At 41.3% G+C, this 25,741-nt stretch overlaps 1 protein-coding gene across 1 annotated transcript in view; it reads left to right on the top strand.

The window, feature by feature from the left end:
• The window catches only part of ZNF516 (zinc finger protein 516), a 102,203-nt gene extending 85,796 nt beyond the window's left edge, over positions 1–16,407 (top strand). Inside the window, exons 3-6 of the mRNA XM_062570055.1 lie at positions 1,334–2,821; positions 8,063–8,167; positions 9,082–9,149; positions 16,348–16,407. Of these exons, the coding sequence (XP_062426039.1) occupies positions 1,334–2,821; positions 8,063–8,167; positions 9,082–9,149; positions 16,348–16,407 (1,721 nt within the window). The remainder of the gene's footprint in view (positions 1–1,333; positions 2,822–8,062; positions 8,168–9,081; positions 9,150–16,347) is intronic.
• Positions 16,408–25,741: the final 9,334 nt, after the last annotated feature.

Consider the following 25,741-nt stretch of genomic DNA (forward strand, 5'->3'; position numbering starts at 1 on the left):
TTGGAAATGAGGCTAAACAGACTTTATTTGCAGTGAAACTTCAGCTGAAGACATACTTCTTCCATTGTGCAGTTTAGAATAATGCCTATGGCGCTGTCTTCTATTAAAGAGCAGCACTTGATTTTCTAAAGTGCTGGCTTTTATGAGTTGATGCGAGAGGATATGCAGCCACGGAGCAGTTCCCTCCTTTCCCATTCTGCGGATACCGGGAGCACTTTGGACTGGTGACATTTTAGATGGAACATAGTCTCCTTACACCCGCCTGGCAGTGGCTCATTAACTGCATGTTAATTGAAACTGAAAGTTTGTCAGATGATTCAATTCGGTTGCATGTTAAATGGATTCAGTGAAGTAAGCGTTACTGCTGTGATGAAAATCTCAGTGGAATTGATTTGTGAACTGATTTGGAGGGATTCTACGTCTTTATCAGCAGCTCGGCGAGACCGGCGTTGTGAGAACTGGTGGAGGTTCGCTGTGTTCTGAGCAAAACAAACCGTACCGCTCCAATTCCCCCAAACTGCTTTAATTACTGCCCAGTGTGTGGCCTTTCTAGGATGAGTGTTAGATAAAATTACTCAGGAGAGCTGAGAAAAGGAGCAGATTGAAAGATTTGAAGATCTGATTTGAATTCTGTAATGTAAATAATCAAAAATTTTGAATTATCTATCTCTAAATGGACTGAGCAGTCGTAAACTTTCCCTAAGTTTGACTCAAACATCTGTTAAAATAAAAATGTATCTTCTTTAAACTAACAGACAGAAAATTCAAAATTTACATTCCCCATAACTCATCTTTTATATTGGGCCACTGCAAAAGTCTCTGTTAAGCGAACAATTTATTCTGTATGCTGTATCTGCTTATACGCTTGGTTTCAGTGTGGAGCCAGTTTTTATTGCTGAGTTATAAACCCTTTGAAAATAGGGGCTTGTAATGGAAACGCTGACAGACCTTTAACTAGGTCACCCTTATCTGGCTCCATTATCTTTGCTTTTGTTAAAGCATTAAATGGATGCATATTTGTTTATTTTTTTCCCACTCTCAGAATTTTAACATGGATGTATTATTGAATTGTGCTTTCTTTAAAATGTCACAAACGTGCAACATTAGAGAATTTATCCAAACTTCACTATGATCTTTAAAAATAAATTGAACTGTTGTGTCTCCCACGATTTGCTTGCTTATACTGTACATTTAGTTTGTAGTATGTCATTATGATCCTAATACCAGAGTTTGCTTTTTCTCCTTGTATTTTATTTCAATCTTGAATTTGCTTTGTGTTTTATGTTCCTGTCTACATGAAATGATAATTATGTTTTTTGTTTATCCTATTCAGACGAAAAGCCATACCACTGCAATTTTTCTGAAGAGGAGACTCCTACGGCAACATCTCAGGTGAATGAACTTCCAAAGCTGGGAAGCCATAATGCCAGAGAAAATGATGCCAATGAGTCTAAACCAGAGATACCAGCATTGGTGACTGCACTGGGGAACGTTATCAAGGAGCCCTTTTTGAAATACCAAGATCTGAAAGGTTCTGCAGATGTAAGGATGCCAGCATTTCACCACAGCCAAGGGCTTCCTTGCGCCAGTCACTTTGCTAACTTTGCTTCAAGTGTGAGCCAAACATCTTCAAACATGGCCGTGGGCTTGAAAACATCACTTGAAATGCAGGCTGGTCGCTCTAAAGAAAGTTTGCCAGACTTACACAGGGAGCATCCTCTGATAGAAAAAGGTGCTGAAGCTCAAGAGGTAGCTCCACTCGATTTGAGTGAAAAATCAACAAGGGATAATTCATGCAATAAGAGTTTGAATACATCCTTTCAGGCTGCTTTAATTATCTACCCATGTCCTTTCTGCAGTCACAAGACTTATTACCCTGAAGTCCTGTGGATGCATAAAAGAATTTTGCACAAAGTCAGCTGTAACTCCATGGTTCCCCCTTGGGTTCAACAGAACGGATTCAAGAGTATTAAAAACAACTTGATTTTTCTGGCAAGGAGTGGACGTACTGGCCCCCCGCCTGTTCTCGGTGGTAAAGAATGCCAGCCTTTGCCTGTTGCCAGATTTACACGCACTCAAGTGCCAGGTGCTTTGCCCGGATCCAAAAGCAGCTCCCTTTCTCTTGGGATGACTGCTAAGTCTGGGAATATGCATCAGTCCAAGGACAGTCATGCATTTGGCCACTGTGGTCCACGCGTATCAGGTTTTGATGGGTACAGGCAGCCCAAATTAAACCATTCCCAGGAGCAGTACAGCATAGCAGCACAACAGCCTCCCCTAAAAAATAAATATGAAGCAAACTCCAAACTTATGCAAATGGGAGCCTTTGGCAGAAGTGTAACGCCTACTCAGACAGTCATATCCAGGCCTAGTGCACAGCCTACCAACAGCAAACAAGTGGAAAAGTATGTGGTTCCCCAAGGAAGCACCAGTTTTGTCCCCTCAGGTAAGCACTGTGCAGCTGACTCCATGAAGGCCAAATTCAACCCGCCGCCGCAGTATCATCCGCTGTGCAAAAGCGAGCAGTACACTAAACATGAAGAGCCATCAGTGCCTCAGAGGGAGTCTCACATAAAGGCTGGGAATGAGCTGAGGACATTGGCAAACTGCACTGCCGTGGCACGAGCAAGTCCACTAATGCAGACCCAGCCTAGCACAGCAGGAGTTTCTCCAGCGTTACACTCCAGCAAACAGGATCCGGGATCAGATGGGCATGAAAAACGTTTGGACATTTTAAATATCTTTAAAACGTATATTCCAAAGGACCTTGCTTCGCTGTACCAAACCTGTGGTGCCAACAGCCCTGTCCTGGATCATACAGGTAGGATTTCACAAGGCCCTCCCATTGCGGAGGATCTGGCTTGCTTGTTTCGGTTTTTGTTTTGAGCTGTCGCACATTGTTTTGCAGTTTCTTCCTTCCTTCTCTCCTTCTAACTGCTGGGATTGTAAGTTCCTTTTTTTATCAGTGCTGGGTAGACTTGAATAGATGTGTTTATGCATTTCTAACATTGCAGCATCTCCTCTCACGCACAGTGACATTTCTATCACAGGTCAAATGTATTTTGTTCCACCTGGCGTACTGCTGCTCCTTTGTCCCTCCGCTTCCAGCAGGCTAGAGTTACACAGATGTTCTGTCACACTAAGATCCCCGTGATACGCTGGTGCTGGCACACATCATAATCTTTTTGCTTCAGGCAAAATAAACATCCTCTGGGGCTTATCTGTGATGTTATTTTGGAGGATTTGTTCAATTTCCTCTGCAAACAAGTTTTCCAACAACAGAGAGAGATAATCACTTGTCAGCGTCCTTTGTCTTTCTTGACAAAAGTCTTAAGATCTTCCTTGTCCATATCAAAGACTACTCTACTATTTTTCAAATGATTCTTTTGATCTGTTTGTATGTTTATAATTAAAAAGAGACAAAGCCAAATATGTGTCTGCTAATTCACATGAGCAGGAAAGGCAGTCGTGCAAAGAGCTGGTTTAAAGTTCAGGAACTATAAAAAGAATACTGCGGCTCTCTTTCTGTCTCTTGCCAGTCAGTTGCCACATTAAAAAAGAAGGAAAGAAATCTACGCATTTGTGTTTGAAACCATGCTTTTTTGACTATCTGCCAGTATTAGTTTGTGTCAGAGGAGACTGAAAATCACAGTGAAATATTACTATTGAGATGGGGATGGGGGCAGAGGCTGAGAGAGGGAACCATAATCCTAGGTCATGCCATACCTTTGTATGGTGTAACCATACCTTTTTTAATATACTTCTTGTCAAAGTAGAAGCTGTGCAAGAAATTAATTCCACATATAAAGAGCACTCATTCAGACCTTTCTTCCTACAACTATGTAGTATCCTTATCAGGCATTAAGCTCTCTACCTATTTTGTCAAAGGAATGTGTGAAATGGAGCTTGTGACTGTATTTTATTAGTGGGATGAGAGCCAGGACATTTGGAAGTTGATAGTCTTAAGGACAGTTGGTGATCAAATTCCCAGCAGGTGTAAAGGTTTGCAGGTTGACCACTCTGGCAGCTGTGAGGCAAGGAAAGACCCATAATGTTCAGTCAGGTCTCTGTTGAAGGCCTTTTAGGAGAAGACAGGAAGGCAAAATCTATCTGAAATAGTCCATGAGGAGCACCTTTCAGCCACTATATCATCAGTTTTCCTCAACCAGTTAAAAAGTATTGCTTTATAAGAGCTGATTGTTAGGTGTTAGAGGTTATGTGATTATTATAACTATCACGGAGCTCCTAGTTTTTGTTACAGAAGTAGTGGAGAAAGACCTTTTCTGTTTCTAAAAAAAGTCAGTATTTCTGTGCTCTGTGTTCATTAGTCCACAGCTGATTTTCCTTCGCCATCATTGTGCCCAGGGACATTCTCTAAAATTTCCCCCTGCCCTTTTCCTGCTCTAAATACCAGTTAATTGTTCCTCCATCAACTTTGGGTACCTTAATGTGGGTGAACTCTCCATGATGTTATTTAATACTGCATCATGTCAATCTTGCTCAGAGTAATCGTATTGATTGAGGGAGCTCCCAGCTGTGTTAACAGGGATGGAGGAAAACAGCAGAAGCTGACTGCAGTGAATACAGGTATCAGAAATCACATGAGAAATGTAAGGATAAAATAAAGTAAGGGCAAGATTTTCAAGGAACTCTCTATTTACCTGCTTATTAAAAGAGGAATTTTATTGTCAAATTGTTTTTTGGGGGGAGTGATTTCCAAAGACATCATTTTAACTGGAATTTATTTAGTGCCCTTCTTTGTTTTGAAATCTCTTCTTTCATTCAGAGCACTTTATAGCCATCATGTTTTCAGATTTTGAAACCTTTTGTTTGTGCAACTTGTCTTCATGTTATATACAGCTCCCAGGTTGTTGATGGCTCTTCAAACCAATTGGCATGATGGCTGTTTTTCATAATACTAGAATAAAAAGCTGCTGCAGGCAAAGGATCAGGGTCCTGCCCCCCACCCCAAATACAGGAGGCTAACAGAGCCTTGTCTGAAATAACACGTGGTCCTCGACTGAGCCCTCTGAGTCTTTGTCAGTATGCATCATACAAATACGTCGTCATGTGGCAATATGAATATGGTAATCATGACATGAAAAACAAAATCAAAAATCCCAAAGAAGGCAGGGGTGCATGCTTAGTCGCATGTTTTTTCCCCACTGAATGCTCCTGACTGACCTTACTTGAGTGTTCAATATACTACCTCATCCTGGATCACACTGGAATATTTTAGTAGGTGGTAATGCAGGGCTGTGACTGTTGCTTTCAACTTCCTTTGTATTGGCTGGGTTTCTTTATGGGGTCCTTGTACATTTCTGGTTTTTTAAAGAGAGTTAGTGCCCTTGAAAAAGAGAGAGGTAAGTACTGTTGTAATCCAGCAGCAAACACAGAGATTTCTCTGCTCAGACTGGGTTTGTTTGACCCTGCCCAGACTTCCCAAACAGTTCTGGGGAAACTCTTTTTGTTATATTTAATAGCACTTATTTATTTTATTTATGTTCAGTTTCTTGACATGAATTGTGGTATTAGGCTATGGGCTATGGCAGCAGATGCACTCTTACCCTGGGACTCCTTTGAGACCAGCTCAGAGTATTGGTTTCATAGGAGCTCCCATTCAGATAGTCCCTTCTTGCTCATTTACCTTAATTTGCTACCACCTGTAGTCATCCACCCTCTTTTGTTCCCGTTTAGTATCTCCCCAGTGACTCAGAGGGGTATTTACCTTGCAACAATGATGCCCATGGAGCAAAGCCCTGAAGCATCAAAAGCCTTATGGTGCTTCTTAGGGAACACACAATGGCAATCCTACCTGGAAGCAATCCAGTTTTTTTCCCCACCTGTTTTCTAAGTAACTGCCACAAAGTAAGTGCTAGGGAGGGGTTAGATGAAAGTACTAACCCGTTCTCAGGTTTTGCATTTGTGTATGACAGGTTAGCTCAGGACGATATTCTAAACCCTCCCTGTTAAGAATACAATATGGGCTAAGCAAATCAGTATTTATCTTTAAGCCCTTACAAGCCATCAGTTAGTTGCTTAACCTTTTGCCTCAGTTTCTTAGGGGGTTGAGATTTAGCAGTTTCAGAGGAACAGTGTATTGTGATGAGTAACTGTCCTGAGTGCACAGGGATAGTGTGTGCAGAGTGAGTAGCAAACAAGGCTAACCGTTTCTAAATGCGCTTGGGTTTTTGTTCATACTATTAAAATAAAACATGTAGAAAGGACTGCAAATTGAAGCCCTTGCTGTGTTTGGTAGCAGAGAAGCCCATTCCTATCGCAGAATTTTCACAAAAAGGAGTTAGAGAGAAGTACTTTTGCCTTTCACAGGCAGAGACTTGGGGTATAGTGAGATTAAATGTCCTTCCAGAGGTCACACAGCCATCTGGGGAACCCAAGTCTCCCGGTCCCGAGGGAGCCGCTGGGCCGACAGATGCCCTGCCTTGCCCTGCAGGCCTTGGATGTTGGCACAGTGGGTCACCAGTGCCTGGGTCTTCATGCACTTCATTTCGCTGCGGTTTCACACTTGCAGCTGTAGTTGTTCTGGATAGTTGTTCTGGTTTTGTTATTAGGAAAAATGCTAATAATGTGCCAGAAAATCTGCTATAATCTGTTGTATCTTCCAGGGCAAATCTGTCTCATTGTATTTCTGTGAAGCTGACATTGAAATGGATGTGAATTTTTTTTATTATTATTTTTTGGTGAGCATATGGGATCTGGACTTGGCCCTAAATCGTGGATCTTGTTGTATTTGACTGCTGGAACTGATTGTTGGAGTCTGCTCATCTGCATTATATAGACTGTAGTGCCATCTACAGGAGGTGCTATTATAAAAAGAGATAACAGAAATAGGATTTTTGAGTGGTTTTTTTTTTGTTTGTTTGTTTGTTTTGCAACCAAACATTTTATTTACAATGTATGTTGTTGTAAAAATCAGCACAAGACACTGGTGCTGTACAAGCAGGGTCGATGGCAGGCCATCATCTTTTCCCTTCATTCTCAGGTACAGCAATCTGTAGTTTGGATGAGCCCTCTGGCATTCTGCAGTTGGTTTTCAGATGTTACTTTTTTGCCACTTTTTTGCTCAGAGTTTTACTCTACTAAAATTCTGGGGGGTTGAGGAGGGGGAGCTGAAACTTCACTTCCGCTGACAAGCCCCTGAGAATTTCTTTAAAAGCCAAAATATTCCAATGGCAAATAAAAACATCAAGTCTTTCTTTCTGAGGAGGGCGTTTTACCAAAATAGAAAAAGATGATGTTCAAGCATTTTTTTAAAAAGCCCAATAAAAGTCAAATGTGTCTTTTTTGATCAGCAGTAAAAAGACAAAGACCAGCCCTTTAAGTCAGATACTGTAAACTGACCTTTGGAGAAAAAGGAGAGGTTTGAGTGGTTTTCCACAAATGCTAATGGCCTAGAAAACATGTTTACCCAGGGCTGGTAGAAGGCTGCTGTGCTGCTACTAGCTCAAAATGTCCGGAATGACACTTTCATTCACAGATGTCTTTCGTCTGTGCCTCAGAGGTCCCAGGTCAAAGCAGCACCGGCAGGCAGGTAGGCAGGGGCTAAAGGTTTGATCAGTTTGTGATGGCTCCACTCACTCTGCATTTGTCTCTAAGGTATTGCCGCCCGGGGGGGACAGTCGGGCTCTGGTCCTACTCACTTCCTATTATCCATGTGACTTGTCTCCGCCACGCTGGAGTCACTTTGATTTGCCTGATGTACTGCTTGACAAAGCTGGGTGATGGCTGAAAAGTGGATCCAGCTGCTCTGAGAAGCGCACACCTGACATGCCAGTCCTGGTGCGGGCACATCACGGGGAGCATTTTTTAATTCAATGTAATTTATGCATTCTTGCAGTCCTGTGTGTGCCTGGCCTGTCAGCCAGTGCCTAGATGAAGGCTGACAGTTGTCATCCAGGGCCTGAAGGTAGCCTCACATAATGACACATTAGACATACTAATGATGTTTTCTTCTGGCATAATGTTTTCTTCTCAACTTTCCTCTCTCCTCTCCCCTCGCCCCCCTTCCCTCCCTCCTCCCCTCCCTTCCTACCAACTACAGGGATGCTTAGGACACAAACACGCCAAGGAGACTGTGTCTGCAGAGAATGTGGAAAATGCTTTAACCAGCCCAGTCACCTCAGGACTCATCAGAGGTCCCACGCAGGTAGCTTTCCACACTTGTTCTTGCTCTCTCTCTTTCCTGCTTTCCTTCTTTCTGATCCAGTTAACAGAATGCCAGGAATTATGTTTATGTCCCATGTTAACCTAGTAATTTCAATACCTAAATCTCATGCACTAGTTCTTTATTTTTATGACTGCTGCTCTTGTTCCCCACATATTACTTACCTGATTCCACCCCCCCCACTCTGAACTCTCTAAAATTGCAATGCATTTAGGATAAGTCTGTTTGCAAACGTTTTATTTTAATTAGAGAGTAGGCTACTGAGAAATGAATATGCTAATGAATTCTGTTGCCACCAGCACAAATTGAAATCAAAGTACCCCTTTCAGCAGAACATAAGGCTTTGTTTTGCCTCATCGTTGCTGTTGACAGGAACATTTTTGTAGGAAACTAGATTTTCCTGAGACGGGTCAGTTACAAAGATCTGAAATCCCTACCAGCCATTTTTAACCTGGAATGGTCTGTCGTTGGGAATGCAGGAAGATAAAGTTACCAGTGTTGAGATACCTCCCGAGCATTACATGAGACAGTGAGACTAGCGGGTTCTTTCAGAGAAGTGTGAATGATGCATACATAAGCCAGTCTGATGCAAAATGACAGAGGCCAAATGGTAAGTAATGCAAGAAGAGGGTCCCTTTACACATACAGGGATAATTAATGTTGTCAGTGATTGCTTTCTTCAGCACCGAAGTCTGAATTAAAAAGGGCAGTGGCCCTAGGCTGCCATTAGCACACTCTCTTACAGTAAGTGTTACGGTAAATTGGTATTTTCCGGCCACAGGCTAGTAGCTGGTGTCTTTTTTTGAACGTGGTTAATCTGTAATGGTCTCAAATAATGTACACACACTAAGGAAGCTTGAATGTTCATCTACTAACAAGCCCCCTTGTTCCCACAGTGGTGTTTGAGTCTAATGGACTCCGAGGTACTGAAGTTCACACCACCTCCGCAGATGCTCCAAAACAAGTATGTTTTACAATTAATTGGGTGTTTGGTTTTTAATGTGGTAGCTGGGAAAAAGTTGCACAGTGATACTCATCGGTAAAGCACTGACTATTCTGTAACAAATGTATAAATAATAACAGTGCTGCTTGATTTTTAGCTCATAAAATTTTTAAGCATTATATCAAAGTCAGAGAGAGAGACAGTGTAGATCAGGTAACTACTGTTTAGATAAAGATGTTACTAGATTACTGGGGAGTGGGTGGGATAGGTAACTGCACATTATACGTAACAGTGAGATAGCATTTTAAGAATTTCTGGAAATAATTTGCTCTTACAACTCATCCCTTATCTGCTGCACCAATACAGTTAACACTTGGTCTGTGTTTTTCTGAAGAATATTCCTATCATAACATCCTGTAGCTTGTCTTGAAAGGCTCATATCTTTCAGTTCTGTGGACTCTTGTGTGGTGGTATGTTTTCCTGTTCCTAGTATTGAACCCTTCCTGTCTTGACAAACACTTCTCAGCACTCTGAATTATACATGACAAAGCTGTTACGTAGAAAACCATTAAACTGAATTTATTTTGTATCCCTAATGTCTTTGGAGACCAGTGTCATAGCATAGACCTTCCCACTCCATCTTCAGACTTGGCAAGGGCGTTTCAGGCCATAGCTTCTCGTAGGCAGTTTTCTTCTGGAGTGCCTCAAGCATCACTTGCTTTTCCGCCTTCCGTCCACATTTTTTATTAGCTTTTTTACTACCACACTTTTCCTGTCCTCCCATCTCTTACTAAACAAGTGCAGAGGATTTTGGCCATGCCTAGAGAAAGCAGCTCAGTGCTCGTCTCAAGTCTGAGCCTTTGCGAGATCTAGGATTTGTTCCTACTTGCTCCATGAAGCATCTTCACCAAATGCCACTGTGTCACTCGGTTCGCATGGTCCATCCTTCATAGAGACTACAAGTGGCTTCTCTGTTGTGCTTTCTTATTTCCCCTGGACATCCTGATATTATTCTAGAGATCCAACCTTTGCCACAGAGATATATGATGTTGCCATCAGGACATAGGAGTGGCCTACAACTCTCCTTATGAAGTTTTCACATCTGGTGCTAGTTATTTATCATGACTTAAAGCGGTGAGTGTAACTGGTTCTTCCTGCAAGTGACATAAATTTGAGTCTCAGCCCATTTTCCATTTTTTAAAGAATTGCAAAACCCAACAGGTATTTTTGTTAGAAGTGGAAAGAGAAGTGAAGCCTCAAATGATCATGAATACTGAATATTTCCAAGGATGCTTTTCAGACTAGAGTGTGGTGGGATGTACTGCTATTGCCTAGACTGTGCCAGCGTTTCCTTCTTTAGCACTGTCCGTGCCTCACCTTTAATGACAATGAATTTACATGAGAAACTTAAGAAAAATATTGTCAGTAGTTTTCCTCCTTATTCAAATAGGACAGTGCTTCCTACTAGAAACACAAACTTTAGGTCCTCCCTTTTCATTTATTTTCATAACTGGATTCTCATATACGTGATTTTTTTAAAAAGCTCCTTTTACCTCCATTATGCCCCTCCCCTAATTATTTATTGAGCTTGTGCCTTGATGGAAAAAACATTTTTCTCTAATATTAACCAGATTTTTCACATGCAGTAAAGCTCTGAATGGAATCAATATTTCCGGAGCTTTACCACTGAAATGCAACTTCTGTTTTACAAAGGTGACATAGCGCTTCAGTTGTTGTCATGGGGGCTGTTTGTTTGCTTTGTTTTTGTGGGGCACTAACAGCAAAGTTATGCTACAGTTGCAGAACTGGAGAATGAGACTGCAACTGGCCCCATCAAAAAGTGCTCTCTTTATGGGGCTTATCTAATAGAATGGTGCTGGGACATCCCTCTTGGTAAAAGCATATGACAGGGTGAAACACTGAGCAGCTCTGTGAACTAGCTCAGAAGGAGTCTTTGTTCTCATCAATTTAGTAACATAGATCTAGTAAAACTAAACACCCTTAAAATGCTTGTATTGTTGGGTCTCTTTCATCTCTTCATGTTTGTAGTTTATCCCATATCTAAATGTCATCAATGATTCTGAAGGCAGTATTTTGGCTTTTGGGTGTTTTTCCCTCTAAAAGACAATGTAAGGTCAAAATTGGAAAAACATTTCCAGAGAATTCTGAAATGGCCATATCTGTCCGGAGAGAGATGTGACAACTCAGTTGGAGTCTTTTTATAATTCAGGTTATATTGCCACGCAATAAATTTACTGATAATCTTGTCTTTGTAAACCAGTGCCACGCCAAAATTTACTGACTAACGTCTTCAACAGCAAATGTAGTTTGTTGTTGTATTCTCAGTCCGTGTCAATCTGTCTTCAAAGAATTTGATTAGATTACAACATCTCTCAATACAGCAGAATACTGGATAGAGGTTAGGTTCATGAATTGCTTTGTCTCTTGGCAATCAGGATTTCTTTCACAGAAGTTGCGGTATGATTACTTCTCCAGGAAATAGTTTCCTTCCTTTTGTCTTGTTCGTTCTTTAATTTCAGCCTTTGTCTCGGTTTGTCAGCGTCTATGTCAATTAAAATTATTCAGTTGTCTGCTGTTTTTCTTGTTCTGCTAGCAAACAGCCTTTACAGTCCCCCAGACGACTCCACGTAGTCCCTACCTTTGACAAAAGGAATACTTTCATTCCTACCTGCAGCTGTAGGGGCCTTTAGAAGCATGAAAACTCGCTCACACTGAGAACAGTGCCTGCAGCATTCTGGTAACATAACTATTTCCCACTTTAAACATTGTCACTCTGTGTCTTCGTTTCATTTCTTAATTGGGGACGCATCTATTCGCGAGAGTTTACAGTGTAAAGTCAGTTCAAGTAACGGAAGTGCCATGCACATGCTCCCAGCAAGAAACAATAGCTACTGCATTCGGTGGCTTTAGAGTGAAGGGTTTTTTACATTTAGTGAATGTGATTTGCTTCGCATAATGTTTCCCTCTTGTAGGTAAAATATCTTCCCCTGAGTAGCCTGTTTAAAGACTAAAAATATTAACATTAGTATATCACAGTTCCCCCATTTCTTCAGCAGTCAAGAGAAGATCCCCTCCAAAGATGTCCCTTTTAAAAGAACATTAGGTAAGGCTTTTAAAATTCCCCAACATAGTAGCTTACAACAGCGCTACGTTATACAGCTGTTTTCTCACAGAGTAATTTAAATCCAACATGTTAAAAATAAGGTCTACAATCAGGCTTTTTCAAAACTGAGCCAGCTAAATCTATATTTAGATATCTAAATAGGAAGCCTAATTTAGGGCAATGAACCGCCAGCAGGAGATGCAGGTGTTCAGCAGCACTGAAAATTAGGCCGCATATAGGGTATGTAAAGAAGACTGTGCATACCCAATTTTGATAATATTAGCAGTGGGGTAAAGTATTTCATATATTATCATCACCACCAGTGGAATGTAAACAAAGATAGGAAATAAGATGGTTATCTGCTTTGCGATAGTATTTTCTGCTTTTCCCTACTTCCACTTGAACACTTTTCAAAAAAGAAAGACTTTTTCCATCAAATAAATTTCCTTTGAACTCTAGAATATTTCCTAGTCTTAATTCCGAAGAACAAAAATGCTCATTACATACCCCAAGTCAATACAATCCGTGCAAAGTCGTGCAGATTCTCTTGAAATGCTGCCATATTAAATGTACTGAATATTCTGAACATTTTTATAAATGCTAAATATCCCAATATATCCATAATTAAGCTTGCATATCCACAATGAATATGTATCTTAATTTGGAATACACTAAGTGGCATCTAAAGACCTGATTTAGTAAGCATGAATTCTGGAGGCATGCTTGAATTGCTTATACAGTATAAGACAAATGCTGGCTCCTTTTTGGAAAGGTCCCCGTGACTGCATGAATCTCAAATCCACTGCAACTCTCAGAGCAAAATTCTCCTGGAGCATTGGGTCATTTCAGAGGAATTACCTGCTTTTGCAATGTTGCAGCCAGAAGCCCAATTCCCAAGTCTATCCGGTGGTTTGGGAATCTACAGAATGGAAACAGCAGCGGTAGCAATTTCTAGTACACATGCCTGGTGTTACATTTTTAGAAACCATACAAACTTGGCCTGCTGTAGGAGTATAATTTAATCTCTATCTCTGCTGTATTGAACAATATATTCTAAAAATTATAAAGGACAGTTGGGTTTCCAAAAGGCCGTGATTTAGTGGTTAGTACCACTGAAGACTTCTCATCTTCTTAGGATTATATATGTGTATATATATGTAAAGTGTATTTACAGTGCTGGAATCAAAGACATTGAGGGCTGTAGGTATGCTTTGGGGGCAAATGGAGCAAGCAGAAAAACAAAAAAGACTCTAACCTTTCCTCCTTCAGAAAAAACCCTTTTACTTGCAAAAAAACAAACAAACAAAAAAAAAATTAAAAGCTAGAGCCCAGGAGAAAAATAACTATTGGTATCCTTGTGCCAGAATGCAGGGGTATTCTTTTTAAATGAAAAAAAACTGTAAATAACATCGTTCTGGAAGCCCAAGCTCTGAAAGAGACAACAGAAATAGTTCGTGATGAGAATTGTGTACAATCTTCATTAAGGAAGCAGAGCCATAAGCCCTCATTCTCTCCAGAGTAACTGTTCAAAAATATTTTTTGTAATGTTCAGTGCTGAGATAACATAAATGTAAATGGTCAAAATTTGGGGAATAGGCAAACTGGAAAGAACCATCAGGAAAATACCATGTAAGTTGTGAAGGGGCTTGTGGGAAGGCTGAGGACCTCCGTTACCTCTAATGTTCATATAATCCGGCTACCGTACAGCTCTGCTTGTCCCATAGCTGGGGGGAGATGAGGAGGGAAGAAAAAGAGAGGAAAAACAGATTAAAAAAATATTATAACCATTGGTTTCTGTTTTTTTTTTTTTTTTTTTTTTTTTTTTTGGTTGGTTGGTTTGGTTTGGTTTTGGTTTTTTGCTTTTCAGATTTTATCATTGTCAGTTAGACATCCTATTTATGACATTTGTTCATGTGAAATGTCTTGCCCCAGTTCTGGCAGAGTTTCTTTTAAAGATCATGATTAATAGTTCAGTCCTCATTATTGCAAATGTTATTTTTAAATAGTTATTCTGAGAACAAGAATTCCATTAATCAAAATAATAGATAATGAACAAATAAATGGCAACCTAATTTGTCTCGTTCATACATATGGAGATTATAATGCAAACAATCAAGGGTTCATGGAGGCTGCTGTACTGGAATCTGAGCAATATGTGTGTGCTGTATGTCCATTAGCTTACGAGCACTGGGGACAGGACTAGCAGCAATAGCTCTTGTCCCATCGTTTTCACCTTGCCTGTAATGCGCCAAGGTAGCCACGCTGCAGACTGATTGCTGCTGTTTATTTAAATGTCACATCATAATCTGTTTCCAGTATATTAAAATGCACAGGAGCTGAATTTTCCTTTTTCCAGTTAGCTGGTGAAAGGCCCTGGAATTCTGTATGGAAACAGTTTTGACATGGAAGCCGTATGCTTTATTTGCTAGGAAAGCCTTGCTTTTTTCCCCTCTCTAAAATTCTTGAAAGTAAAGAAAACCTGCGTTTCAGAGTGGTAAAATTTCACGTCAGGAAAGACGCAGCACAGGCGCGCGTCGGGTGGCTCAAGCGTTGGCCGGCACACCAGTGCATCCTGAAACCGGGTGCTTAGCAATAGGCTTTAATTTTTTATTTTTTATTTTATTTTTTTTTTTTTGCTGGGAAACGCAGCTTCGGTTCCGCTTCGAATGGAGAACATCTCGGGCGGGCCGAAGCGAAGGCAAGGCGGGGGAGCAGCGCCGGCGGCGGCGTTTGCTCGCCCGGATTTGGGGCGCGTTCCCCGGTGCGACGGCGGCCCGTGCCGGGAGGGGACCGCCCGGGGGCCCCTTCCTCGCTCCTTGCCCGCGGAAAGCGGGGCGAGCGGCGCCCGCGGAGCCGGCGCGGCGCGAGGCGTTTCGGTGACGAATGCCTCCTCGCGGAATTGCGGCGCTGTCTCCTAGGCGTGATGCTGCCGTGCAAAAATGTAAAGCATCTTTCTGCCTTTACTGCAGGAAATTCGGCATCCAACTAAGGAAGTTTTATCACATCTCTCACTCAGTTACTGTTTCCTACATTTCAAATATACTGCGGCCTGTACAGAAGCTTTTTTTTTCTTTAATTTTGTTGCAAATCTTTCCGACTTAAACCAAACTTTGACTGGTAAATGTCATGAATCTTGGGCCAGGTTTAATTAGGAATTTTCTAAATCTATTAACAAAAGAGATGCACTTAATACATTATGTCAACCAGAGCTGGGCTTTCTTTAGCTATTTCTAGGGCTGCCATAGGCACAGCTTGAAACTTGCTTGGATTTTACATGGATGCCATATTTTATGTTGCATTAATTTAAAATGTTCTGTTTCACTTCATCAAGACTTTAGCTTAAGGATAATGCATTTATGTAAGATTAATCTTGCCATGTTGTTTTAGGATCAGGATTGTAAACTGCATTGTTCCGACAGTGATGTTCTAAATGTCATTTTAAAGCTTTTCCTGGGAGCTGCAGGCTCCCACTTATTCACGATTTTATCTTTAATTTCACTTGATTTTTAGAATATCCCTTCTATTTTTTTCAACACGGTAATTATTCATGGAAATTGGCTAAAAAAAAAAATAAAGGGAGGATGACAAGTGGGGGAAAAAACCCTGCTTCTTAGATTTTGACAGACCTGCACAAGGATTGAGGTTTTTCTTCTTTCAGCTGCCTGTGTGACCGCAGACTTCAGCCTTTTTAAGGCTCTGATCTAGTTACAAACCCCTTTCGGCTAACACAAAATTCTGCTTTTCGGAGGCCTCCGTCGCTCCCCCCGTGTTCGTATCCGTGGCAGAATTGCTCCTTCCCGCGCTATTCCTTGCTGTTCTAGTCCGCCCAGCAGTTTGTAAGGGCCCGACGCCCTTGCTCTCGGTGGGAATTATTAAAAAAAAAAGAAACGCAAAATTCTGCACGATGCGTTAGGCTAAAATCAACGTGCGCAACGCAGATGAAGGGTAACGAAACGCCAAGGGGCGGCTGGAGGGCGCCGGGCTCCCCCCCGCCCGGCCCCGAGCAGAAGCGGAGGGGTAAGCGTGAGAGGGAGGGGAGCGGAGGCGAAGAGGAGCTCTGTCTGTCTGTCTGTCTGTCGTCTTTCTTTCTCGCAGGGCAGAGACCATGCCGGCGCGGACGTCGTCCACACGGTGCCGCTGAGGAAGGGCACCTAGGGCCCGCGGCGGCGGGTGCCCGCGCGCCCCGGCCGCCCCGCGCCGCCCCGCGCCGCCGCCGCCGCCGCAGCGCTTCCCCGCGAGCCGCTCCGCGAGATCGCAGGCGCCGCGCCGTGCTCCGCTGGGACGGGGAGGCCTCGGCGCTGTTAATCATTCTAAAATAAATGAAGATGCTACACGAGATATATATAAATTGACGTACTAATCAGTCCCATGGTTCCTTATTTCCTTTATAATAAACAGTGGAGTTGGCAAGCACTGTGGCAGCACGAGGCATCTATATTAATCAAGAGAAGTTTGAGACACTGGAAAAATTAAACTTTATGTGATTTGGACAGCATGAAGAAGTTAAGCACTGTAACAAAAACCTCCCTGATGCTCACAATGACTATTTGATACATTTGAAAAACAGCGGTGGATTCGAGGGCTGGAGAAGTATTAATTAATGAGACTGCCACTGCCTGTCACGCTGCAAAGCAAATTAAAAAAAAAAAAGAGAGAGGAAGAAAGGGGAGTTGCGGGGAAAAGGTGGCATTCGGTGCTGAGAAAGCAATGCTTGATGAAGGATTAAAGGGACTAAAGAGAAAGACCGTCATTCTGCAACGGTTTGTTTCATTACAGTTTGGGGACCACTTGCCTTTCTAGTGCTCTTGCTCTTGACTGCGCACCGTTAATAGTATGTGAATATGGAAATGGAAACACTTCCACAGCAAAGCTTATATTCTGCTTTGGAAAAGGAAAGCTGGTTGAACACTAAGAGAAACAGGCTTCTGTGTTTTACTCTCAGGACCTTTTTTTTTTTTTTTTTTGTAACAGGGCTACTTTCTTCGACCTGATCACAAAGGAAGTCTTCACTTAAAAAAAAAAAAAAAAGATAAAAAAATTTCTCAGCTGTTTAAAGCCGCTGATCTGTAGGTTTATAATAGAAAAGGAGTCACTGAACACGTTCAGGCAGATGTTGGCCCTGAAGGTGCCACAGGCTCCTGCGTTTTGTGTGGCAGGGCAGCTACCCACCCTTCCCGGGCCTTGAGACGGTTTTGAAAAGACAAGTAACTTCTTTTGTGGTGGCAGGTTAATGTTCCTATAATGTGTCATGTCTTGTACTTGGTGATCACTGGTGGCGTTTGGGGGAGGAAAAAAAAAGAAAAAAAGCTTTATATACCTCTTCTACAGTAACTCTCTAACTGCAAGTTTTCAAGGTGGGGTTGTGGCACATAACAGGTTGTTAAACCATGCAGTGTAAGCAATTAAAAATGTATTCCACAGATATAAATATTTTCTTTTCTTATTGCTGTGACACTATGTGTGATGGTAATATTTCTGAGAGTTTCAGATTTTGCACATATAATTTTATGCATTATCAAAAGTTACTGCTGCCTTGAAAGAAAATGTTCTGTGAAAATTTTTGCAAAAGCTTTACTAGTTTTTTTTATTTTAATTGTAACCTTTTGTAAAGGCAGGAAACAGATTTAAAAAACCCTAGCATGCTAAATATATTTTTCAAAAAAGCAATAATTTTACATGTACAGAAATGATGCTAACCTTTAATACAGGTGAGAGCAACAGTTTACTTAATACAGTAATGGAATAGGGCTGTTTTTGTAGAAATGGGCTTCTGACACAGAGATTTGTTTAAAAAAAACAAAAAACCATGATCTTTCTATTCTAACAGTTGCAGATGGGGTGTCTTTTTAAAAAATCTAGTCAGTAATTGATTCAGGATAGTACTTGTTACTTATTTTAAATTACTTGACAGTTTTTGTTACTTTGCAACACTTGCAACAATGCAAATTAACTTTCTTATGTGTTTTTTTTACTAGTTTTTCCTTATACTATTACACCAGATGTATACCAGAATTTTCTGTAAATCCTGGTGTAGTTAGGAATGTCTGTGCAAATACTTACAAGTGACTGTAATTAACTGTTCTGTGAAGTTATTTTGAGGGAGGTCGCAGAGACACATTCCATTGTACACCAAAAAAAAAAAAAAAAAGGAGAAAAAAAGAAATATTTTGCTGTGTTGCTTATGATTGATCATCATTTTGGGTTTGCACTAGCTTTTTCTTTTTCTTTTTTGTTTTTGTTTTTGTTTTGTTTTATGTTTTGTTGCTTTTCTGAGTCATATTTTCCATGAGTGAAAGTAATGGCAACAGTTCAGGAATGCACAAAAGCTAGTTGCTTAGCCTATTTGTTTGTGTTTTAGTTATTAAAAACTCTTCTGTACCCAAAATGGCATGAAAGTGTAGTGTACATTTGTAATTTCTCTTTTTCATTTTCTTTTTTTGCAAACTGTAATAGAAAATCTTAGTTAATATTTAGAGCCAAAAGCCTCTTTTTGCAGCTTTTCTTCCAGAATATCTGACAGAGAAGCTAGTGCTGTCACTGCCATTGCCAGGGTACTAATCAGCAAAGTTTACAATCATAATTTAGCTACATGAAGAACAACAGTAGGGGAAATCAGTTTAAATAATTATATACTGTGTATAGCACAGAAATGAGATTTTCAGTTAATTAAACAAGAAATGAAAGTGGGTGGGGGAAAGCCAACCTTAAAGACCAGCTGTTTTCAGAAATGAATCCCGTGATTTCTTTTTTCTTCTTTCTCATTGTATTGTATTGATTTGTTATTTTAGTTAGGCCATAATATTTAAAATGAGTTGTGTTCCTTATTTATTTAGTCAATGGGCTTTGATCAGCTCTTTTAAACAACGTGGTAATTTTTTGGCATGACACACTCCTGTAAAGCCCTTTTATGACTGTTACAGGGACTTTCTACTACCTCTACCAATCTGCTGTTTCTTCTTCTTAACAGGTTTTTATGGTGTTGCAAGTCTAATGTAACTTAGGCAATAAAGGGTTTGATTATCTGCGCTGCAGATTTTCAGTGTATCTGCCATCTCTCTCTCTCTTTTTCTCTCTCTTTCTGTTTTTGTCCTTTTTATTATAGCTGAAAAGCAGGTGAAAGAAGGACCTTCTTTGCCATGATATTTTTGTTTCCTGAATGTTCTGCACTGATCAAAAGTCAAACTTGGAGAAATGTTTTCCCCATGGAGCTAATCAGCTACCATGTTGTCATCATCCTTTTTGCGTTCTTGAAATTCTTTCCGTCAAATATGTTAGGAATAAACTGTTGCATACTGTAAAATGAAAAGCAAATTAGAAAGCCAAAACAGTTTTTAGTTTTGTATTTGAAAACCACTTAAAGTACTTAGTGAAAAGCCTTAGCATAAATTGCCGCCCCCATCTATAGTAGACATTGCTTACATAAAAACAGCTAGTCAAGGAAATCAGGAAATTATCCTTTGGAAGATAGTATCTTGTATTTGTGCAAGGAAAAAAAAAAAAGGTGTTCTGCTATTAATTAACTGTCAGTTAAAATCTGTCACTGGAGAGATTTTCAGGCTTTGACATCATGTGCATTTTGTGGCAATCTTCATAAACTTGTTGCCTTCCTCTCGTAGATTGTGTGCATTTTGGAGTGCACACATAAATTCTTCATGCTCAGTGCTTCAGAATATGGTTGACATTTTGAGGCATTTTATGAAATCATGTCCTTCTCCTGGGGAGAGCCTTCTCCTGTTTGCTCATTTTCATGCTTAAAGGGTTCATAACCAGGCCTGTGGGTTTTTTGTTTTCTGGGTTTTTTTTTTCCTTGCCTTATTCCTGGGAATAAAGTTGAGCTACCTAAAGTATATCGTAGCAGCTCCAACACAACTGTTAAGAGTTCCTTGACACAATTAGGAATTTCTCCTGAGTGATTCCCTTGTAAAACCAGTCTGTAGTGAGAAGGCCTGGAACAAGGTCTGAAGCAACAAGCTGACTGGTTTCCTGCTATGTAAAATGTGTTGAGTTACAAGTTCTCTATACACATACATGTATATATGAATGTATATATATGTATATAATCCATTGCCTTCAGTTTTTCATTAATTATAAAATGATTATGTCTGGAGCCGTAAAACAAAAGGGGACAGTTGAAGAGCAATGGATGAAAAAACATGGGCGTACTACCTTATTATTGGCCTTTAGTGGGGCTGAATGTGTGCTGGCATGCTCTAGGAGTAGTATAAAAACGTCTGTGTTGATGTCCTTGGCTGTGTCAAGGTAGAATGTATCTTTTTTTGTAATTTTTATTATAAATTTATTTATTTCTTCAGCTTCATTAATACTACTTTTGGAGATCTTTTCCTCCCCTCCACCACCCACCAGCTCTTCTTTCCTTCATGAGGTTGATGGACGAATAGACAAAGAGTAGATGGAAAAAGAATACATGTGTTGTTAGGGTACTGGAAATAAGTATTATTTCCAAATTGATCTTCTGTTTGCTGTTGTTAATCAAAATGAGGAATATTTTTGCTGTTGGGAATTATAGGAAAGGATATTGTGTAGGAAGAAACAGCAGCAAGAGACAGGGAGTGCTTTGGATGTAGCTTGGGGCAAGGGATCAGAAGCATTTACGTGATCCCTGCTGTAGGGATTTGAATAATGCAGTGGACGTTGCTGACAGGGCCATAGGAGAGAGAGATGGAGAAAGCATGTGAAAGGGCAAAATACATAACCCTCTCAGATTCACACAGACAGAAACCAGTGTCTGAAAATGGCCAAGATTAAGGACAAGGAGAAACCAAGAGAAGAGAGAGGTTTGTGAGTGAATCACCAGAAGTGCTCCCTGCCAAGGAGGGAAACGTTGACAAGTCAAAAAGATGCAGAGATTGAGTAGAAATGGAAATCTAGCTAGAAAGCAAGCTGTCTGTTGCAAAAGGGCTTCAGTCCTGATTAAAGGAAGAAGGGATGCAAAGGTAACTTTTGGGTAGACAGATTAGAAACTTCAGAAAATAATCAAGCAGTTTAAACTTGGTGAGTCTTTCCGCAAAAAGTGTTCTGTTGCGGTGTAGGAACATCTGAGTGATGATCTGGCAAAAGATAGGGAACACCACTCTGGGTCTGTATTCTCCTGAGTGCAAGTGAACCATAGTCAGGACTATGATTATGAGTAGCTGAGGCTGGATGAAGGGTGTCTCCAATACCCAAGGGGTTTTCAAAAACATATTGCTCTTCTTGAGAAATGAGCATACCCTAACTAGCTCAAAGCAGGAAAAGGGGTGGGGGGGGGGGGGGGCAGGAAGGCATAATGTTTTAAGCAGATGCTGAATTGTAGCAATCCTTTGAGGATGCTGGAGGGTTCATTCAGATGGGAATCACTAATAGTGCATATTTTAAGATGCTTCGTAATCTGTTGGATAAAAGAGTTGGGGATGCTCCAAGCTGTTAAGAAAAAATATCTAATATTAAAAAGGCTTCATCAATTTGGATCTTTGCTTTGTGAAATCCTTTCTATCTGAAACAGGCTGTGAAGCATGTAAGACTGGTATGGACGGCTTAATTTGTTTGTTCCTGTGTCATCAGTGTTATCTACAAAGGTGAGTTACTTGCCATGAGTTTAGAAAAGGTTTCTGTAAGTGAAAATCTCTGTGTCATATTTCATCATCATCAACCCAAATTCCCTACAGGAATCTTGGAAGATTTTTCTAGGCAAAGAAAAATGATTTATTTATCCTCTAAATATTTTTTGTTCTGGTGTAATATAAAAGGAAAGGAAGAGCCTTCAGTTCATTCTAGCCCCAGAATTCAACTTATTTTTCTGGGAAGCAGGAAAGTTGTGGCTTACCTGGGACAAATAGCCAGCCTCTCTCTTGGTGTCTGAGACCTGTGGATTGCCACAGAGCTCCAGAGCGGTGCTCTGAAAACAAACTTCTGTTGGGGAGCTCCCTCAACGAAGGTAGGCTGCAAGCTGAATCCTTTCCTGCTTTTACCATGAGCTTTTATGAGAGTAGTGCCAATGCTGTGGGGACAGGACGTCTGTTTTTCCTGCGGCAGCCAGCAGCAGGAAGTCATTTTAGTCTGCTCACTTACGGAGGACCATTTTGATAGGACAGTTAAATGGTAACGGTAACCATTTTTTTGGCTATTGTTTTCCCAAACTTTTCTTTTTGTCTGTTCCTATCCTTCATCTGTAGAGGTTGCCAGCCTCAGAGCACAGCCATGGATGGCTGCTTGGCGCAACTGAGGAAGTGAAACCTCTCATGGAGCAGTGGGAACAGCAGCTGGGAACAGTTCCTGTCAACAAGAGTTCCCAAGAGCCCCATCCCCTCTGCCAGAGGTTTCCTCGCCCTTAGCTGTTTCAAATGGCGAATCAGTTGTTGTGGGGCTGTACTGCGAATAGGCACAAAACACCTATTATAAATGTAAGATTTTTTTTCTTTTTTTCCCTACTTTTTTTTTTCTCAAATATCATGACAATAGATAAATTACCTGGACTCTATTATTGCAGAACCAGTCTGAAGAAAGCCTGATGCAGATGTAATACTAAGCAAACGTTATAACTGTATGAGCTGCAGGAGCTGCTCCTGTAAGTGAAGAATTTGTGGAAATTTGCTAACTGGAATTAAATGGAAATCTGCACAGGGCTTGGCACTCCAATTGCTTGCTGTGCCTGCCTTGAAAGGGCAGAGGTATTTGAGGGGCTGCTGCGGGCTGGGATCTGCTGAGCTCTAGCCATGTTGCCCACTGGCAGGGTGACTTCTTCCCTGCTGGTGATGCACTTCCATAGCCCTCTTCCACCTGTGTCCATCACAACTAGGCTTGCCTTCCTGGCTTGCAGCTGCAGTGAAGAGCTGAGCAGTGCCTTCATGTGTCCTGCAAGCTGCATCCACTAGGACAGAGCCGCAAAGGACTCTGCCATCTAGGATGGGCTTCCCTTCCCATTTTTAGGTTTGTATTTTGCAGCAGCCAAGCAATGGGAGCAGACCACAGAGCCCGAAGCCCAGAGCTCCCTAGCTGGGGCAATCTGCCAGGCCTCCCCAGGGCCCCCTGTGATGAGTTCACTGTGAGTGACTGAGGCGCTGTGATTCCTGGAAAGGCTCAATGCAAGTTTGTGTTCACCATGTGCAATAAGGGCTTCCTAGCATTTGGCCAGAGGTCTTTTAGGGCCATGAGTAATACTCGGGAAGCCTGTGGGAACTTTTTAAGGTAGGTTGACCAAAGCATTACGGTTAAATCCAAACAGACCCAAGGGAAATTCCAGTGAATTCACCATTTGTTACTGCTGAAGATAACTTGATGGATGATTTTATAGATCAGTGTATTTGCTCAGCATTGTACATGATGTTTGACAAAGCAATTCACCATGGTGCGCAGGGTAGCAGGAAGGAGAGGCTGTGAGCAAGTGTCAAAAAGACATAGACTTTTCACTTGCTACTGGAGAGGCTGATGATTTACTTCACAGCACACTGTTTATGGGCTACTCCATTTCCTACCATGCCCCTGGAAGTTTTAGTGCTTTTGGGGTGAGAAACATCTGAGGAATTCCCTACAAAGTCACTTAAGTCATTTTTATTTTGTCTCCTCCAACAGCACAAGATGTGAAAAATTGCGTGGGTTTTAAAGGTGAGGCAGGTAGAAGTGGTATAGTCCAGGTGGTAGCAGTGTAGCTGTTCCAAACTACTACTTTTTCTGAACATGACATGAAATTATTTGGTAACTGAGTTCTTTCTTTCATCTGTTAAATAAATGGTGACTTCAAAATGAGACACAGCTGGAGACTCCATTAAACCCTCTTGAATTTTGCTTCTGGAGTTGTATTTTCTGAGTGAGTGTTTTGCAGAAAATGAGTCATTATCGCAACTTTGAGAGTTTTTAGAAAAAAAGAAAAGCAAGCTTATAAGTTTAGAGAAATATTTTGATTGTAGCCAGAATCTCAGTGCTTTAGGAATCTGAACTTTCAAGAAATAGATGGGCACTTAGGTGGCATAAGAAGCACAAAGGCTATAAACTTAGCTATATGTTGACCTAGATATATGTTGACATGGTCATATTGTTACCGAAGCTAGTTTGATGAATAGCAAGTGATTTCAGGGAGTACAAGTACCTTGTAGGGACTCCTCAGGTAGTTTCGCACACTCCTTTTGGCAAAATACATTTCTCCGTGAGATTACAGTTTCCATTACCACTTTCAGGTAGATGTCTCTCTATGCAAGGCACTGCATTGTAAGAAACTTCTCCTGATGCAAAAACTGCATTTGGAGTGCTGTGCAGAATGACTCTGAGCTGAACTTGAGGGCAAAATCCCTGTCTCTCCACCTTCCTTACCTGCTTGCATGCCCTGGCTGTAAGGAAAGCTAGCTGCTTCTCTGAGATGGGAAGTGTCATGCGTAGGGGATGAGCACAGTGCTCTAAAGACATTTTGCCTGCTGTGTGCATGGGCCCTGGCACGCTTGGCTTCAGCCAACCTGCCCTTACTGCAACCAAGATATCAAGCAAATCAAACTGGCTGGGTCACGGACATCACTTGTTATGCGGACAGGTAGGATCTGTAGGCAGTCTGGCTTCTTAGACTGAGTGCAGGCTGCTTACATGGAAAACTTAGAGGTGAGAGATCAGGATTTCACCGCTCAGGCGAGTGTAGGCTTAGACATTAGGCAGGAAGGCTCTACGGGGGCCTTGCACCCAACAACGTCTTGCACAGCACAGTGCGCTGAGCCGCAGACATTAGGGAGCATGTAAAGGAGGTGCTGACGGCCTGTCCCATGGGCTTGCACAAAGCAGGAGGAGCTGCTTGCTGCCCTGCAGCTCTCTCTGAGGGAAGCCGTTATATCCTTTTTGTGCTTCCAGCAGATGCTCTGATGGGGGGAGGGGGGGCTGTGGAGGGATGAGAACTTGTCTTGATGGTCTTAACCTGCCAGGATAATGATGTGGAGAGTTTGATACATAACTGTTTCTAAAAAGCCTTTAACTACCGATTTTTAATTATTCTGCCTATCTGTGAGCCCATATCCTTTTTGCACAATTGGGAAGAGGAAAGCTGTTTCTGAGAAGAGAATAAAGGGCTTCACAGTTCTTACTATCCTTCACAAATGTGGAAAAAGGGCAAATTCTGTTCTCTTTCCCACTTGGGTGTTCTCTTTCCCACTTGGGTGTTTTCAAAGCAACTCCATTGACATCACTGGGATTTTTGCATAGTTACACGGCTGACTGAGGATAAATTTGACCTCCAATAAGCAATGCACTGAAATTCAATATGTGCCTGTTTACGTAGTTATTTTGTGAAGGGAAGGAATTAGAACAAGAATTGCAGAATGATCGCAAAGTGATCCTACTCTCTACACACATCTGAGGAATCTGTGACACCAGCTCTAAAGCTGAGCTCTATTTAAATCAAGAGATTAGCTGATGTCATACATTGGCTCATGTTTTAACCAAAGCTTGTTCCTTTGGCAAGAAACCCTTATTTTTCTTTTCTTTTCTTTTTTTTTTCTAACTTGAAATAAAACAGTCT

The sequence above is a fragment of the Rhea pennata genome, chromosome 2 (assembly GCF_028389875.1).
Source record: "Rhea pennata isolate bPtePen1 chromosome 2, bPtePen1.pri, whole genome shotgun sequence".
Taxonomy (NCBI): Eukaryota; Metazoa; Chordata; class Aves; order Rheiformes; family Rheidae; genus Rhea; species Rhea pennata.